Source organism: Hippoglossus hippoglossus, chromosome 18 (assembly GCF_009819705.1).
Source record: "Hippoglossus hippoglossus isolate fHipHip1 chromosome 18, fHipHip1.pri, whole genome shotgun sequence".
Taxonomy (NCBI): Eukaryota; Metazoa; Chordata; class Actinopteri; order Pleuronectiformes; family Pleuronectidae; genus Hippoglossus; species Hippoglossus hippoglossus.
In genome coordinates this window covers 12058629-12074664 of record NC_047168.1, presented here as the reverse complement: position 1 = coordinate 12074664, position 16036 = coordinate 12058629, and the positions used below count along the sequence as shown (strand labels likewise).

The following is a 16036-nucleotide window of genomic DNA, read 5'->3' as shown; positions in this document are numbered from 1 at the left end:
CTTGGTGGATGGTTAGAATAATGGCCAAGGAAGAAACCATTAATCTTTGGAGCAGATTTGATTAAGAGGGCGGATTCAGGAGTTTTGTCACTTGGCTGATTAATGCATTTACTTGATCATATCTTCTTATCCAACAGAGATTTAATAACGAAGGAGGATCCAGACAAACCCAGGAAGATGAGGAGCAGGAACCCAGAGGGTGAAGAGGAGTCTCCTGCTTCACCAGTCACTGACGTGAGTCAACTAGGGTTTCCATATTGTGGCGTCTGATTTACAACAGCTTCCTGTTTATATCTTAATATTTTACACCAAATCTCCATTTCTAAAATTCCTCCAGCCTACGATAAAATACGAAGAGCAGCCAGACTTCGTCACATCGACCGGCGGGACGCTGCATCTGTACCAGCTCGAGGGTCTGAACTGGCTGCGGTTTTCTTGGGCCCAGGGCACCGACACCATCCTCGCAGATGAGATGGGCCTCGGCAAAACCATCCAGACCATTGTCTTCCTCTACTCACTTTTCAAAGAGGTACCAGGGCTGCCTCTTTCTGTCATTATCTTATTTCCACATCCCTGTGAATGATGATACTGAAGCAGAGTGTGGATTTTTCTCACTGTGCTCCTCAGGGTCACACCAAGGGCCCGTTCCTGGTCAGCGCTCCGCTCTCCACCATCATCAACTGGGAGAGGGAGTTCGAGATGTGGGCACCCAACTTCTACGTAGTGACGTACACAGGAGACAAGGACAGTCGAGCCATCATCCGAGAGAACGAGTTCTCCTTCGACGACACGGCTGTCAAAGGAGGAAAGAAGGCCTTTAAACTGAGGGTGAGGAAGAATTATATGAGTAAACTGTATTTTGAGCTTGTTTTTGGTTCATTTCCCAACTGTCTGCAAGAAAAATAATTCATACATGCGATTAAATAACTTATCAAATGTAAGAAAACAACATGATATCAAATGACTTCTGCTCATCCTTCTGTCCGTGCTTCTCTTCCTGCAGAGGGACGCTCCTATTAAATTCCATGTGCTGCTGACGTCCTATGAGTTGGTGACCATCGACCAGACGGCGCTCAAGTCCATCGACTGGGCCTGTCTGGTGGTGGACGAGGCTCACCGCCTTAAGAACAACCAGTCCAAGGTAGCAAATACTGAAAATTATGACCATGAATATCAATGAGAAGTGGCCAATAATAATGCAGATGTATCAGTTATTGTCTAAATATTATGAATAGTCATAAATGTGGTAAAGAATGACAGCAACTACATTATTTACTATGGAACAAATCATCATAGGTTTTTGTTTTAGGATTTTTCTGGTGTACTTTCCCTTGAGGAGAAAAATTATATTGATGTACAGTATATAAAGTGACGTACGTATGACGAGACAGAGTTTGACTTTTTCTCGTCCTTGTTTGCAGTTTTTCAGGCGTCTGAACGATTATAAGATCGACCACAAGCTGCTGCTGACAGGAACTCCTCTGCAGAACAACCTGGAGGAGCTGTTCCACCTGCTCAACTTCCTCACGCCCAACCGCTTCAAGTAAACTCACAAATATACACATGCCGATATTAATGACCAAGATTTTTTTACATAGAATACTGTGTATAACTAGCTGGAATCACATAATACACATTACCTATTTCCCCCACCCTCTCCACCTCCCTGCGTGCAGTAACCTCGAGGGCTTCCTGGAAGAGTTTGCCGACATTTCCAAGGAGGACCAGATCAAGAAGCTCCACGACCTCCTGGGGCCTCACATGCTGCGGAGGCTGAAGGCCGACGTCTTCAAGAACATGCCCGCCAAGACCGAGCTGATTGTCAGAGTGGAGCTGAGCCCTATGCAGAAGTATGGGGGGGGGGGGGGGGGGGTGGATGCAGGCTGATGATTTACTGAAATAACCGCATGACCTGACCCTCCTGCTGACACTTGGAGATGCAAGTGATTGACAATGGAGAACTCATAAAATACATAGAAAGGGATTAATAAGCTGTGGTTACTTAGATTTTTGAAAAGCCCAGTGGCTGCTGTGTGAGCTCGGAACAAAAGAATTGCAACTCATTAGAAATCCACCATAATTATTGTTTTTTACGGGAATCCAGCCCCACACTGACAAGACATAGATCAAAAATACTGCTTACTGCAGTTTAAAGTGCTTCATTAAGTTTCCACAGGATAAAAGTTGGTCCCTTCAATGTCTTATAAATTAATATGGAACTTTGAAGTTTAATGTGGAAAAACTCCACAGCACCAGTAAGAGAAAACAAATGAGAGTAAGAACGGAACAATGGAGGGTAGAGAGGAGACAACGACAGGAAGTCTTTTGTGTTACACTTTATTTACACTGAGTCGTTTTTTCTTTTCATCTTTTGGTCTTTGTTTCTTCTTTTTGAAACACAGGAAATACTACAAGTTGATTCTGACCAAGAATTTCGAGGCTCTGAACTCGAAGGGAGGAAACCAGGTGTCACTGCTCAACATCATGATGGACCTCAAGAAGTGCTGCAACCACCCCTACCTCTTCCCTGTGGCCTCCATGGTACACACACACACACACACACACACTTGCAGTACATTTTGACGTCTCTTTGATTTGCTTGCATTTCACTTCTTTTACATTCCACTTTTTATCCTGAATTGAGTAGCAATGACACCTTGTGGTAATTTAAGGTAATGTTTTTCCCCTTAAAAATGTGATACACAGTTAAAATTGCAGTTGAGATGCAGTTCTTCATTTAGTTGTTGTTTATTCTTGTGGTGTTGATTGTAGGAAGCTCAGAAAACGCCCACCGGTGCTTACGAGGGGTCGGCCCTCACCAAGGCTTCTGGGAAACTGACGCTGATGCAGAAAATGCTGAGGAATCTGAAAGAGCAGGGGCACCGAGTGCTTGTGTTCTCACAGGTACATACTTGCATGGACGCACAGATACACACAAACGCGCACACACACACAATGCAGAAACGCAGACAAGTGTATAAACACACACCAGATGGATATCACCCCTCACAGATGTTATATTATTCCCATGAAACCCCCCAGAAGGCTCAGCTGCAGACTGCGGTTCCAGCTGTGCATGTGTGTGTGTGTGTGTATGTGTGTGTGTTTGGATAATCAAGTACACACATCACCAGCTCTCTCCCTCTCTCCTCTGTTTGCAGATGACTAAAATGATGGACTTGTTAGAAGACTTCCTGGACTATGAGGGTTATAAGTACGAGAGAATTGACGGAAGCGTCACGGGAGCGCTGAGACAAGAGGCCATCGATCGCTTCAATGGTGAGATACTGGAGGTTGTGCAGTGACTGGACACTTTAAAGATGCAGAGTCAGCCAGAATACGTTTGCTGATTGAAGCAGGAATAAAGAAGAAATGTCTAATGAAGAGATATCATGTGGCAGTGTGCTTTTTGTTTTTATAGGAGGGAGGGGGGGGGGGGGGGGGGTGATTGATGATGTTAGTGTAGTAGAAGGGGAAGGCTTTAGGCCAGCTGGCTCACTCTGTTGTGATTGGTCATCTGCTTCCAGCGCATGTAGAAAATGTCGTCCTCCGCTCTCTCGCTTTGCCTCACGGCTAAATGGGCATAATGAAAATTACAATTCCCCCGGAAGTATCGTCTGGACAACTGACGAGGCATTTTAGTGTGAGAGGATCTCCCTCTACTGCAGACTTTAACTTAACTTGCAGATGTTTTACACACAAAAGTATACAACACACTTGAGGAAAGGGAGAAGTGAAAAATCATCGTATGTCTTCTTTAAAAATCTCTGGTCGTACTCGGCACTTAATCGTCACAGTGATGATGATCTTTGATTTGTCAGATATTTAAGTTGCTTCATTAGTCAGAATCCAAATGAAGTATACAATTAAACACATTCGCAGACAGTTTCTGGATCATGTATTTTATCTTCATAAATATATCGATATGATTTAATTACATATAGCGTGACAGGAGATTTTATCCAATGCACACACCCCTAGTTCATAGTTCACTCTCCACTACTGCTGTAAAAGGAGGTGGGTGTTGAAAGGAGATTGAGACTCGACAATTATCTGTAATCTAGAAGAATTAGTGTCAAAATGACACAGTGTCTTCCTGCTGTGACACCAGTAGCTACAGTTACTGATATATTAATATTGCAGAGTGTGATGAACACCGGGGGGCATGCTAACTTTGTTTTCATGTGAAGCTTTGCCATATCACTAAGTAGCTGCTGTCAATGAAAGCTATTGAATTATACACTCTGAATTATAGCCTGCAGGTGAGTGATGCATCCGTGAAGTTGGAACGGGTGCGTTTACCACCTCAGGTGAACTCTTGTGTAATATTAACCTGTAATGAGACTTTAGAGTTTCATGGGAAAACTATGCAAAACACATTAATAGAGTTTTGCCTATTATTCATTTAATTCACTCACCAGAAGGTTGGTGGTTTGATTCCTGGCTCCTCCAGGCCTCAAGCTGAAAGAAGTGTCCTTGGGCAAGACACTGAATCCCCCAAAGTGCTGCACCGTTAGTGTGTGAATGATGTGTCATTGGAAAAGTGCTGTATATTGATTGTGTGGGAATGTGGCCTGTTCTATAAAGTGCATTGAGTTATCGATACGATTTTCATCAATAAAACACAAACAAGAAACTATCAAACAATGACTCTTAAAGTTGAAAGATTTAAAAAACAGGCTTGATATACAAATCTGGGACTTTCCCGTATTCCCTGTATCTACATTTGTCCTTGTGACCAGGTGTTGGTATCAGTACGATTCTGTCATTAAATAGAACATATTCATATTATTATCTGATGTTCCTCTGACACAAACCCTCTGTCTTTTTTCCAGCTCCTGGTGCTTGTCAGTTTTGTTTCCTGCTCTCCACCAGAGCCGGAGGTTTGGGGATCAACTTGGCCACAGCTGACACCGTCGTCATCTTCGACTCGGACTGGAATCCTCACAACGACATACAGGTACCACACACAGATGGTAGCTTGATCATCTGCGTTATGAAATTCCTTGTGTCCAACATTAAGAATGAATGTGTTCAACCTGTGGCTTCGTCCCTCTCTACACAGGCGTTCAGCCGAGCCCACCGAATCGGGCAGGCCAACAAGGTTATGATCTACCGCTTTGTGACCCGAGCCAGCGTGGAGGAGCGGATCACTCAGGTGGCCAAGAGGAAAATGATGCTGACCCACCTGGTGGTCCGGCCAGGCCTCGGATCCAAGGCAGGCTCCATGAGCAAACAGGAACTGGACGACATCCTCAAGTTTGGAACAGAGGAGCTCTTCAAGGATGAGGGAGAAGGTGACACCAGATACCGTTAAATGTGATGTTTAGAAGTGGACGAGCTCTGTCAAATTAAATTCCGGATTTCCAGTCAAAGTTGGAACAAGTTTGATTTTAATAGAGGAAAATTGGCAGGCGTCTTCTCCTGAGTGAAATTATTTTGTCACAACACACTCACTTCAACGTCCTCCTCCCACAAAGTTGGCCAGAGGTGAACGTTTCTGTGCAGGTTTTAATTGGTTGACAAGAGTAGTTTTATTTGTGACATTAGTCTGGAAACAGCTGACCAATCGTTTTCCACTTTTTAACTTCAGGTATGAAAAACACCACGGGGGATAAAGTGGAGGACGAGGGCAACGTCATCCACTACGACAGCTCTGCCATTGAGAGGCTGCTGGACCGAAGCCAGAACGAGTCGGACGACACGGACGTCCAGAACATGAACGAGTACCTCAGCTCCTTTAAAGTGGCCCAGTACATGGTCCGAGAGGAGGATAAGGTGAGAGTGAATTAAAATAAATGGTTAATAACAAGCTTTTCCACTAATAACTGCTGGAGGGTAGAAGGAAAAACAGGAAAGCTGTGACTGGAGGAAGGAGTGGGAGGACTGGTGCAGGAAAGGAGTGCCGTGTGTTTTGACCAAAACGTTGTTGTGGACCAGCCGACAGGTCGGGGTGCAGAGGAAGTGGGAGTTTACTGCGGAGAGCAATTGTTCTCTATGCCCTGCAGTTACTCACAGTGGAAGATGAAGTAGACAGAGTGTCTCCCAGATTGTTTCCGGGTTCACACGCATGTTCATAAATCATTTGAGTTTTAATTCTGGCACAAATCCTCTGTTTATTCTCCCAGTGCACAAAATTAGCCTCGATGTATGGAAGTTAAAGCATTACAGAGACGGAGAGAAGAGAGAGCAACACAGGAGAGAAACCACTAACTTTATTTGTTCTGTGTTTTATTATGTTTACTTACTAATTCAAGAAATACAGATGGATGACTCAGCAACACCCAGGTCGTGCGCTTACAAACATTTTGTGCACGGCTCATTAGAGCTGAAACAATTAGTGGAGAATTTATGGCTCTGTCCAGCTTTTTCTGCTTGTCTCCGTCTTCTGTGACACTGCACTTAATGTTTTAGGCAGCATATGATTTATTGGCCAATCAAGGACATAATAAGCAGATTATCCAAGAATGAAAATAATCATTAGTTGCATTATAAAAAAAATGTGTAAAAGAAATGTGTATATCATTGGAGAGGAAGTGAGGACTCAGCTCAGCAGCAGATGTTCTGAGGCCCAGTTACAGCCCACGCCTTGGAAATCTCTAGTGCACGAGACTTTCACAGTCACATTTTAGGTGTAAATTCATGTTCATCATCTTTTACTGAGAAAATAAATGAAGGGTCGTGTGAAAACTTGTTTCTTTCTTCCTTCTGCAGGATGTTTAGCAAAGAAATGTTTCAGAATCAAATACTTTTTGATCCCTGGTGGAAATTTTGGTTTTGTTACAGTTGCTCCAACCAGGAATAATATAGACAAAGAATTGTAATAATCAGAAATATAACGTATAGATAAGAAGTATGTACAAAATTAAGAAAGTGTTCAAAAATATGTATCAGTAGGCAATTTCCCCACAGCCACAGCACTTTTACTTTCTTTACACTTTACACATTTGAAAAGAGTTTCATAAAACCTCGTCTAACCTGTGTTTACTTAATCTGATGTTCCAGGTCGAGGAGATCGAGCGGGAGATCATCAAACAGGAGGAGAACGTGGACCCTGATTATTGGGAGAAGCTGCTGCGGCACCACTACGAGCAGCAGCAGGAGGACCTCGCCAGCAAACTGGGTAAAGGCAAGAGGAACCGCAAGCCCGTCAACTACAACGACGCAGCACAGGAGGACCAAGGTAGGGTCTCGGTTTGGACCTGGTTGTTTTGAAAATGTCTCATGAGCGTCATCTGACTTGTTTTATGACGGTCAAACCTCAGTATCACGGCCGTGTTGGCAGCGGAGGAGTTTAAGTTTCCTTTGGGAAACTCATGATTCAAAAAATGAAATCATCTTTCCCTGAACCTGAGAATTATTGCAGCAGAAGGACAGAAGGAAAACAATTTTTTTTTTACATTTATGATTAAGATTGATCATTGTAATCATATGATCCTAGGATTTTACTCTCTTCTGTTTGAGATATTGTACAGTGGACGTGAATGGGCCTGGCCTATTGACAGACCACCATGTGCTGTTTCAGAGTGGCATGCTGACATTTCAGATAACCAGTCCGAGTATTCAGTGGGCTCCGAGGAGGAGGACGAGGACTTTGACGATCGACCAGAGGGTGAGGAGGGATTTTCAAATTTAAAAAAAAAAGCGGGGGAGAGAGGGAGACGTCTAGCAGAGCTGCTCATGAACAGCGAGAGATTCCTGTTGTAACACACACTGTATCGGGCCTGTGTTAAATTACAGTTTGAAATTGATTTAGTTGTTACAGTTGCTTGGCAGAGTCCAACAAATCGCTTTGCCAAAAATGCAAAACCGCCATCCACCTCCTCCTTCAGACAGTTGAGAGGAAAGCGCTCCGAGCGTTTCAGGAGTTTTTGATTTGAAGTCGATGTCGATCTATTGATTTTAAGAGAAGTCTGCAAAATGTGCAAATTTAAAACATACAAAAAAAATTACTGTTGCTGTTATAACATTTTTCTTTGCCCGCTTTGATGTGCAGGTCGAAGACAGTCGCGTCGCCAGTTGAGGAATGAGAAAGATAAACCTCTGCCTCCTCTCCTGGCCAGAGTCGGAGGCAACCTTGAGGTCTGTACATCTCCCTGAAACCAGGCCTGCTTTCATTTCCATCATTTTTCCTTTTAATTGTGATATTACTGGAATCTGTCAGTCTTTATTTAAAGTCAACTTGCACTCGTAGTTATTTTTCTAGCAATCTAGCAATATTAAATCGGACGTGGCAGCAAAGCTTTTTCACGTCCAACAAGGCTGAACCTCTTGAACTCATCTATCTATCATCCTGATAGTGGCGGACATGATTGTAATGAGCAACAATTGTTCAAATAGGATTCAAAGTTTATTTTTGCTGTTATTAGGCAGTCAGACCTGTTCAGAGAAGAAATACATGGATGTCGACTAAGTTGTAGTTTCTTTCCCTCGTATTATTTCAACTATTTTCATTGATAGGTGCTGGGCTTTAACACACGCCAGCGGAAGGCCTTCCTGAACGCAGTGATGCGCTGGGGGATGCCGTCTCAGGACGCGTTTTCCTCCCAGTGGTTGGTGAGAGACCTCAGGGGCAAGAGTGAAAAAGAATTCAAGTAAGAAATTCATGATTTAAACTGTTCACACGTGAGCTTTCTCCACTTGTGTCCATCGTTTAACCAAATATTTCTCTCTTTTTATCGTCTTCTTTCCCAGAGCTTACGTGTCTCTCTTCATGCGTCACCTGTGCGAGCCGGTGGCTGACGGCGCTGAGACGTTCGCAGACGGTGTCCCGAGGGAGGGACTGTGTCGCCAGCCGGTCCTCACGCGAATCGGCGTCATGTCCCTCGTCAAGAAGAAGGTCAGGCTGCAGCTGTTTGCCCTCGAGTGTCAAGCATAGACTGTATAGAGAAAATGGACAATATGGAATATCTCATATACGAATGCTGCAGTGTAGCACGTTTGTAGCCAGAGTGGAGTCGATGATATTTCACCACATTTTTATCTAATCAAATAATTAATTAAATCCAAACTTACTGGAAAAATGTATCTAACCTGCACTTTCACCTTTTGGCTCGTATCCCATCCACTGACACGGAGGTAGGTTTCATGACCTATACTAAAGCCGGCCACCAGAGGGCGATAAAGATGATTTGGCATCACTTTTGGGGGGGCTTTCATGTCGTCCCTCTTTATGTACAGTCTGTGGCGTCCAAACAAATGTGCTGAACGAAACAAGTTCGGACCCTTGATGCGCTAATCCTTTCCATTTCAGCGGTTGCCGTGGAAACAGCAAGTGCGGTTTAATACAACAGCAAACGCTTTGTCAGAAACAGCTGCGCAGCCTGTTGCCTTTTAACTCTTCATGTTACGGATGATTTCATCACTTCTTTCGTGCTTTAAGTGGCTCTTGAATCATTATGTGTTTCCTTATTGTTGGACGATCTTGTCGGCTCAGTGACAAATATGACAAATCTGTCGGTTTTCCCCTACGACAGCTTCACAATAAAAGCTGCGTGGCGTTAGCTGACGTGTTTAATGCGAAGCAGCAGCAGGAGGAAATGTTTGGTTTGCATTAGCGGTAACTTGATACAAGTGTGATACTGCTGCAGGAGAGTAAACAGCTGTTAATATAAGATTTGACTATGACTTGGTGTGATCCCACATTAACAGTGTGTGTATTGATGCTGAGGGAGACGGACTGTAAGTCATTTTCAGGTCTGAGCAAGTGATATCTCTAAAGCTGTCCTGGTTGTTTGACTACTTCCAGTTTCCCAGTTTATTTTAGTTTATCTAAACATCTTTAATCTAGTTTTCAGTCCAAATTGTTAATACTTGTCGACATCCTGATCCGCTATCTAAGCCACGGGGATTACATGATTTACTCCCAGACAAACGGCCCATGTGGGTGGTGAGGTTAAATAAGGTGATACTGGTGAAGTGAGTCTGTGCCAAGTTTTTTAAAAATATTTTTATCTGTGTTTTGTGTTCAGATCCAGGAGTTTGAGCACATCAACGGCCGGTGGAGTCTCCCAGAGCTCAAGCCTGAGGTCAACGTGGACAAATCCTCCTCCAGGGCCTCCTCTCCCGCAGTGAAGACCGCCACGCCCACGCCAGACGGCAGCTACAGCAACACACCGTGCACCTCCATGCCAGGTAACCAAACATGCATGCGCCAGGTCCAGCAGGGGGCGCTCCATGTAAAGGGCAGCAGTTGAACATAACCCGGCATATTGTGTGTATTTGTATGAACATGTGCAGCGACCCCTGCTCCTGCAGACAAGTTGGAAAAGAACGGAAAAGAGGGGGAGAAGGAGGAGGACAAAGAGGAAGGTGAGACCCTGTCGGAGAAAGGGAAGGAGAAGGATGAGGGGACAGAGGTGGACGACAACAAGACTGGAGACTCTGAAGAGGTGGGACACTATTTTCAAAACTCAAGAAACAGCGAAAACATCTTTATTTTGAGGCTTTGATTGGCCACTTACCTCATTTTCCTAATCAGCCAATTGCTATAAATGCATTTTTTTTATTTCTGTTTTTATATTTCTGCAGAGCTTGGGTCTATTTTATTGAATTTATCAAACCAATGACTTCAAATTATATATATTTCACTTTACTGTCAAACATTTTGTGAGGTACTGTATTGTACAGCTGCATTTTAAACCAAATCATGGATAAAAAATGATAAATGTGGCTAAGGATGATGCTAAGGAAATGAAATTAATAACAGAAAGAGAAAAACATGCACAACTCTGGCTTGGTGTAGTGTGTTGTATTAAAAATGCAGTCCCTTAAAAGCCATTATAACTGAAAAATACAGTAAATACCAACTTGTTGATCCCTAATTCTGTCACCGTCCTTAGCTGTCCTCGACAAAAGAGACACCACAGAGTGCGTCTCCTTGTCAAAAGGCCGAAGATATAGAGGAGCACGACCTGAAAGAGGCGGAGAAGAAGGAAACGCCAGACAGTCCAGCTGCCGCGACAGAGGAGAAGAAAGCGCAGGAGGAGAGCAACGAAGAGACGAAGCAAGACACAGAGTTAAAAGAAGAGAAATCAGGTAAAAACAAAAACACAAGAGAGAACATTAATGAACTGATGGATGAAAATCTGATGTTCTTCTTAACTCAACTTTATGTTTGGTTTTTCGCAGATGGAGAGAAGACGGCGGAGGAGAAGGAAAAAGACAACGAAAAGCACGAAGAGACGCCCACGGCAACGGAAGCGACAGACGCCAAGGAGAAGTCCGAGGTGGCCGACGTGAAGAAAGGTGCGTCTCCCTGTCTGAGAACACGTACGATGAGTCTACGCTCAATGACACCTTCACTATCTTTCTCAATAACAGAGGAGGTGAAAGGTGAAAAAGATGCCGGAAAAGAAGTCAGAGCAGCGAAGGAGGAGGCACCCAAAGGTAACGGGAGGCCTCCTGTTGAGCGACCTCGCTTCATGTTCAACATCGCAGATGGCGGCTTCACTGGTGAGTACGGACTTACCGACAGAGTCTGTGGGATGGAGTACACTGATCTGTGAAGAAATAACTTTCCTTCAGTCAGGTTTTGTTCTTATTTTCCAGAATTCATGACAGATGAAAATGTTTTCTAAGTTCTAGATGTAAGATTAAAAGATGCATAGAAAAGATGAATTATTATATGATAACTACATATGTCGACTTCCTGAAACAGATTCGGATACCTGGACTTTGCATATTGGCCGATACTGAGTACCGATCTGACACCAGTGCAATTTTAATAATAACAACTTATATAACAGCTGTCAGCTACTAACCTTGTATGGAAGTGATGATTGCTGTGTGGCCTGGCTCAGGTTAAACCCTTAAAACAAATAAATTCAGAGGATAAATATCATAAAACTTTTATTATCTAGTCTCTCGACAGCCACAACTGAAAGAGAAGACAAATATATAAATGTAGGAATACACAACACTACTTCCTTTATATAGCCTGAAACTAAAGTCTTATACGGTGCATGTTGTGGTTTTTACTTGTAAGACTTTCCAGCGGGAAATATTACCAACTGCTGACACTAATATACTTTAAAGACATGGTGTCGGTGCACAGATTTGCGTACTCCAGTCAGGGAACTGGAATTGTAGGAGAGACACCTCTATTTAAAGATGGAGAAGGTTAGAGTCAGCATCCCTGAAAGATGACGAGGAGGTGAAAAGGTGAAAATAACTAATAAGGTTGAGCAAACAGGTCACTAAGCAGTCCAAACAACATGGAAAAATTGCTTTTCAGAGCGCCTCTACAAAAGCAACAGTGAGCTAAAAAATTATCCTCGCCTTGATCACGAACGCAGAAAAGCTCCACGTGCTGTGGAAACACCTGCAGCCAGCTTTCTGCTAGCTAAGCGCTTTGAGACCAAGCTCATTTTTATGCTGGCTTCACCCCCGCAGAGCTGCACACTCTTTGGCAGAACGAGGAGCGGGCTGCCATCTCCTCGGGGAAGATGAACGAGATCTGGCACCGCCGACACGACTTCTGGCTGCTGGCGGGAATTGTGATGTATCCTTGACAGCAGTTGCCCGGGCGATGACCCCCTGTGTGTTTATTTTTCTATCAGCCGGGCGAAGCCTGGTGCAATAAGTCAACAAGCCAGCGAGAGCTCAGTAAACAGCAAACTGTGTCTGCTGGAAGTCGGTGTAGTTACAAGCTTCTTCACTGTTGCAGGTCATTTAGTTCATGTTGTTCTCTCTGTTATGCTAATTAAGTCCATGCAGAATTCACATAAATCTCTGCAAGTTAATGCTCAGGTGCTGTTAGACTGAAACCGAGGGAGAGAAATGGTTTTCAGAAACGGCCTGACACTCTTTTTTAAGTTCCTTTTTAGTTTCTTTAGCTTCACCCTGTTAAACGTATTGACTGCTGCACACCGTCCTTTAGTTGCTCCATCATGACCTTTAACCTTCGTGCCAGTCACGGCTACGCCCGGTGGCAGGACATCCAGAACGATCCCCAGTTCGCCATCGTCAACGAGCCTTTCAAGACGCAGGCGAACAAAGGCAACTTCCTGGAGATGAAGAACAAGTTCCTGGCTCGACGGTTTAAGGTAAAGACGGAACACAGCTACAGCCTCGCCTCCACTTTCAGAGGCCGAGACAAGAGACGTGTTTATTTTCTCACTTTTATTTTATGTCTTTATTCCATTTTTCACACAAGATGGTAGCTTTTTCTACACTTTGCTTTGAGAAATAAACATGTTACTCTACAAACCATTTTTATTACCCAGCACATAATGCGGGGCGATAGTCATCAGTGTTTCCATCTGTCTGTTCGTCCATCTGTCTCTCATTCTGTTTTCAGAACAGAACTCTGGGTTTTCATGAAACTGTTCTATTTTCTGTATCTCTATGTTAATGCATTTGACTTGGAAGTAAGTTTTGTTCTCGGAGTAAAACTAAAAAAGTATTGAATTTTAAAATTCACGTTTTGGAAGTTTCATTGGGACCCGATCATTTAAGTGTGCATAGCTCCGCCAATGCTCAACACTCCCCTTACGAAAACCACAATTAAATTCACTAGATCCAGATTTTAATAGTTGGATCTGCATCAATCGGCACACGCTCATAATTATCAGTCATTTTTCATCAAGGTCCACAAATGACTCTCTTAGAAATCAACAAAAATGTTCTGTTATGGATCCTGGATCCGCCCTTGATCCAGATTCGCAGCAATTTGTGTGATTCTTTCTTGACGCAGTCGAAATCCTTCCACCGAATTTCACGGAAATCAGTCCAGATGTTTTTGCGTAGTCCTTCTAACTAACCGACGCACAAACAAACACAGATGAAACCATAACCTCCTTGGCGGATATATAAAGATGCAGAGCTTTAAATGAACCATAGTTTTTTTCTTTACCCTAGAATGGGCCCTTTTATATTCAAATACTTTATATTTACATCAGGAGCGGGTCCTCTCTACGGAGGCTCCATGTTTTTTTTTACAGTAGCCCAGACTGGACAAACTAAACACCTTTTCAGTTTTTATGACAACTGAATCTACCACAGGTTCTCTCTCATGTTTGGAAGGGTGAAAGTGAGGGGTGTTCAGCTGCAACATGCAACTTCGCCACTAGATGTCACTATATTCTACACACTGAACCTTTAAAGCAGCCGAACTATTTCAATCACATTCCTCAGCTTCGTCAATCACCTGACTGGCTTGATGGTCGGATGACGGATGCCCCTCGTCCCACATATCGGCCCGATGGTCATGCTGACCGCTGCATTTCTGAAAGATCTCTCATCCTGTTTTTGAGCAGCTCACATGTTTCAGATCCTGCCCTCAACATCCTCATTTACTGTATCTCTCTGTCTGTCTCACTCTCTTTTCTTCTTCTTATCGCTCTCTTGCCAAATTACTTTTTTCGAAAATCCAACAACGAGGTTGCACAAGGCCGAACAAAATTAAACGATTTCCCACCAATTTCCCGTCGGGTGGGTTTTTGTTGTAATTGGTTGTGTAACACGATAACCCCCGTTTGGGAAATGTTAACACTTTTTTCCTGTAAACATACATACAACTTAAAAATAGATTTCCCATTAAAAGGCTGTATCGCCATTGCTATGCCGACCACTTCCCTGATATCTCAGAGAAACCGCAGATGAATCACAGCTAAAGACTTTTCAGAGTGAATGTTTTCAAATCTATTTATCACTGTTTTGTCATTTTTTGTTTCTGAGAAAAAAGGAAACACCCATAAATCGTATATATCACTTTTATTGTAATATAAGCAATAATATTCAAGTCTGTTAATCACATTGAAAATCAGTTCCCTGTCTGATATATCATAGATACTTATTACTGTATTGGGTTGTCTCTTTTTTAGACGACACTTAGATTATGTTAGGTTTTGATTATAAGTAAATATTCTTTTTCTTTTTTTAGTTTGTGGCGATTCTTCAGATCTTCACATGGTGAATTGCATCCAACACTTGTCGGTGCAATCAGTGGCTTCAGCTGCAAACTGTGAAAGAAGTCTCTGTTAACTCTGAGGAGGGTTTGCACACACACAGAAATGTTTGTTTGATGCAGTGGTTTAGTAAAAAATGTGTTGAGCAGTCTGCAGACACATCTGCATAAGAAATACCAGAATAAACATTTACCCCCTGCTGCACTTTCATTTCAGTCTTTCTCTTGCTTGTTCTTGTTCCATGTTGGCAAACGTTTTATAATAGTCAATCAAAGCAACTCCCTTGTTTCATATATCAAACAGATATCTGTGTGTTGAAGTGCAAATTCTCTAAACACTGCTGGCATTTTGGTTTAAAGTTTGCATAATGCCAACATTCAACATTGTAATTTGAAACATTTATGTCCCCGTCCTGCAGCTGTTGGAGCAGGCGCTCGTGATCGAGGAGCAGCTGCGGCGGGCGGCCTACCTGAACATGACCCAGGACCCCAGCCACCCAGCCATGGCACTCAACGCTCGCTTTGCAGAGGTGGAGTGCCTGGCGGAGTCGCACCAGCACCTCAGCAAGGAGTCGCTGGCGGGAAACAAGCCAGCCAACTCTGTCCTGCACAAAGGTCAGAGATCATGCAGAGAGGTTGATAATTAGACAGAAAAATCTATAAATTCTAAATGTGTTTTCGTACCGTTATATAAAACCGTGTTGGAGGCAGACAGAGAAGAGAGTGGGAAAGATCTGCAGACTGATATCCACAAACATAATATGGACGAGAGATACATATCATCAACACATCACACCAGCGCTGTTGTGCAATCGCTTCGTTTCCTGCCCCGGCAACCGTACCGCCCTGCCTGGAGCGGACTTCAGTTAAGCCAAGCAGATAAGCTTACACGATGTTAAGTGATAGCTCCAAACATTTCCTCACCGCCCGCCTGGCAAGTCTGTCCATGTTTAAATTGGTCTGTCGAAAGGATAACATGCTCAGCGCCCGACTGTTCTTGTCCTCGTCTCGTATTTCCGCACGTAGCTGAAGTTAATGAACGTTCATAAACATTTATCAGATCTTTGAGCTGCGATGCCAATCCGAAGACCAGTGATTGATTTCATGTAGGGATTTGATAGCAGCGGG

General features: G+C 43.4%; 1 protein-coding gene across 7 annotated transcripts in view; it reads left to right on the top strand.

Moving 5' to 3' along the window:
• Positions 1-16036, top strand: part of chd3 (chromodomain helicase DNA binding protein 3) — a 37761-nt gene that overhangs the window by 8229 nt on the left and 13496 nt on the right. For 5 of the 7 annotated variants that reach the window (XM_034615545.1, XM_034615539.1, XM_034615540.1 and 2 more), the window contains exons 13-37: positions 138-234; positions 338-529; positions 628-828; positions 1004-1141; positions 1422-1543; positions 1677-1850; positions 2403-2541; positions 2773-2904; positions 3162-3279; positions 4836-4960; positions 5066-5297; positions 5594-5778; positions 7006-7183; positions 7526-7612; positions 7997-8082; positions 8461-8594; positions 8695-8839; positions 9972-10134; positions 10240-10391; positions 10842-11037; positions 11131-11247; positions 11323-11454; positions 12394-12502; positions 12914-13046; positions 15328-15523. In XM_034615545.1, coding sequence (XP_034471436.1) covers positions 138-234; positions 338-529; positions 628-828; positions 1004-1141; positions 1422-1543; positions 1677-1850; positions 2403-2541; positions 2773-2904; positions 3162-3279; positions 4836-4960; positions 5066-5297; positions 5594-5778; positions 7006-7183; positions 7526-7612; positions 7997-8082; positions 8461-8594; positions 8695-8839; positions 9972-10134; positions 10240-10391; positions 10842-11037; positions 11131-11247; positions 11323-11454; positions 12394-12502; positions 12914-13046; positions 15328-15523 — 3683 coding nt within the window. The remainder of the gene's footprint in view (positions 1-137; positions 235-337; positions 530-627; positions 829-1003; positions 1142-1421; positions 1544-1676; positions 1851-2402; positions 2542-2772; positions 2905-3161; positions 3280-4835; positions 4961-5065; positions 5298-5593; positions 5779-7005; positions 7184-7525; positions 7613-7996; positions 8083-8460; positions 8595-8694; positions 8840-9971; positions 10135-10239; positions 10392-10841; positions 11038-11130; positions 11248-11322; positions 11455-12393; positions 12503-12913; positions 13047-15327; positions 15524-16036) is intronic. The other 2 variants (XM_034615546.1, XM_034615544.1) reach the window with 1 other exon arrangement.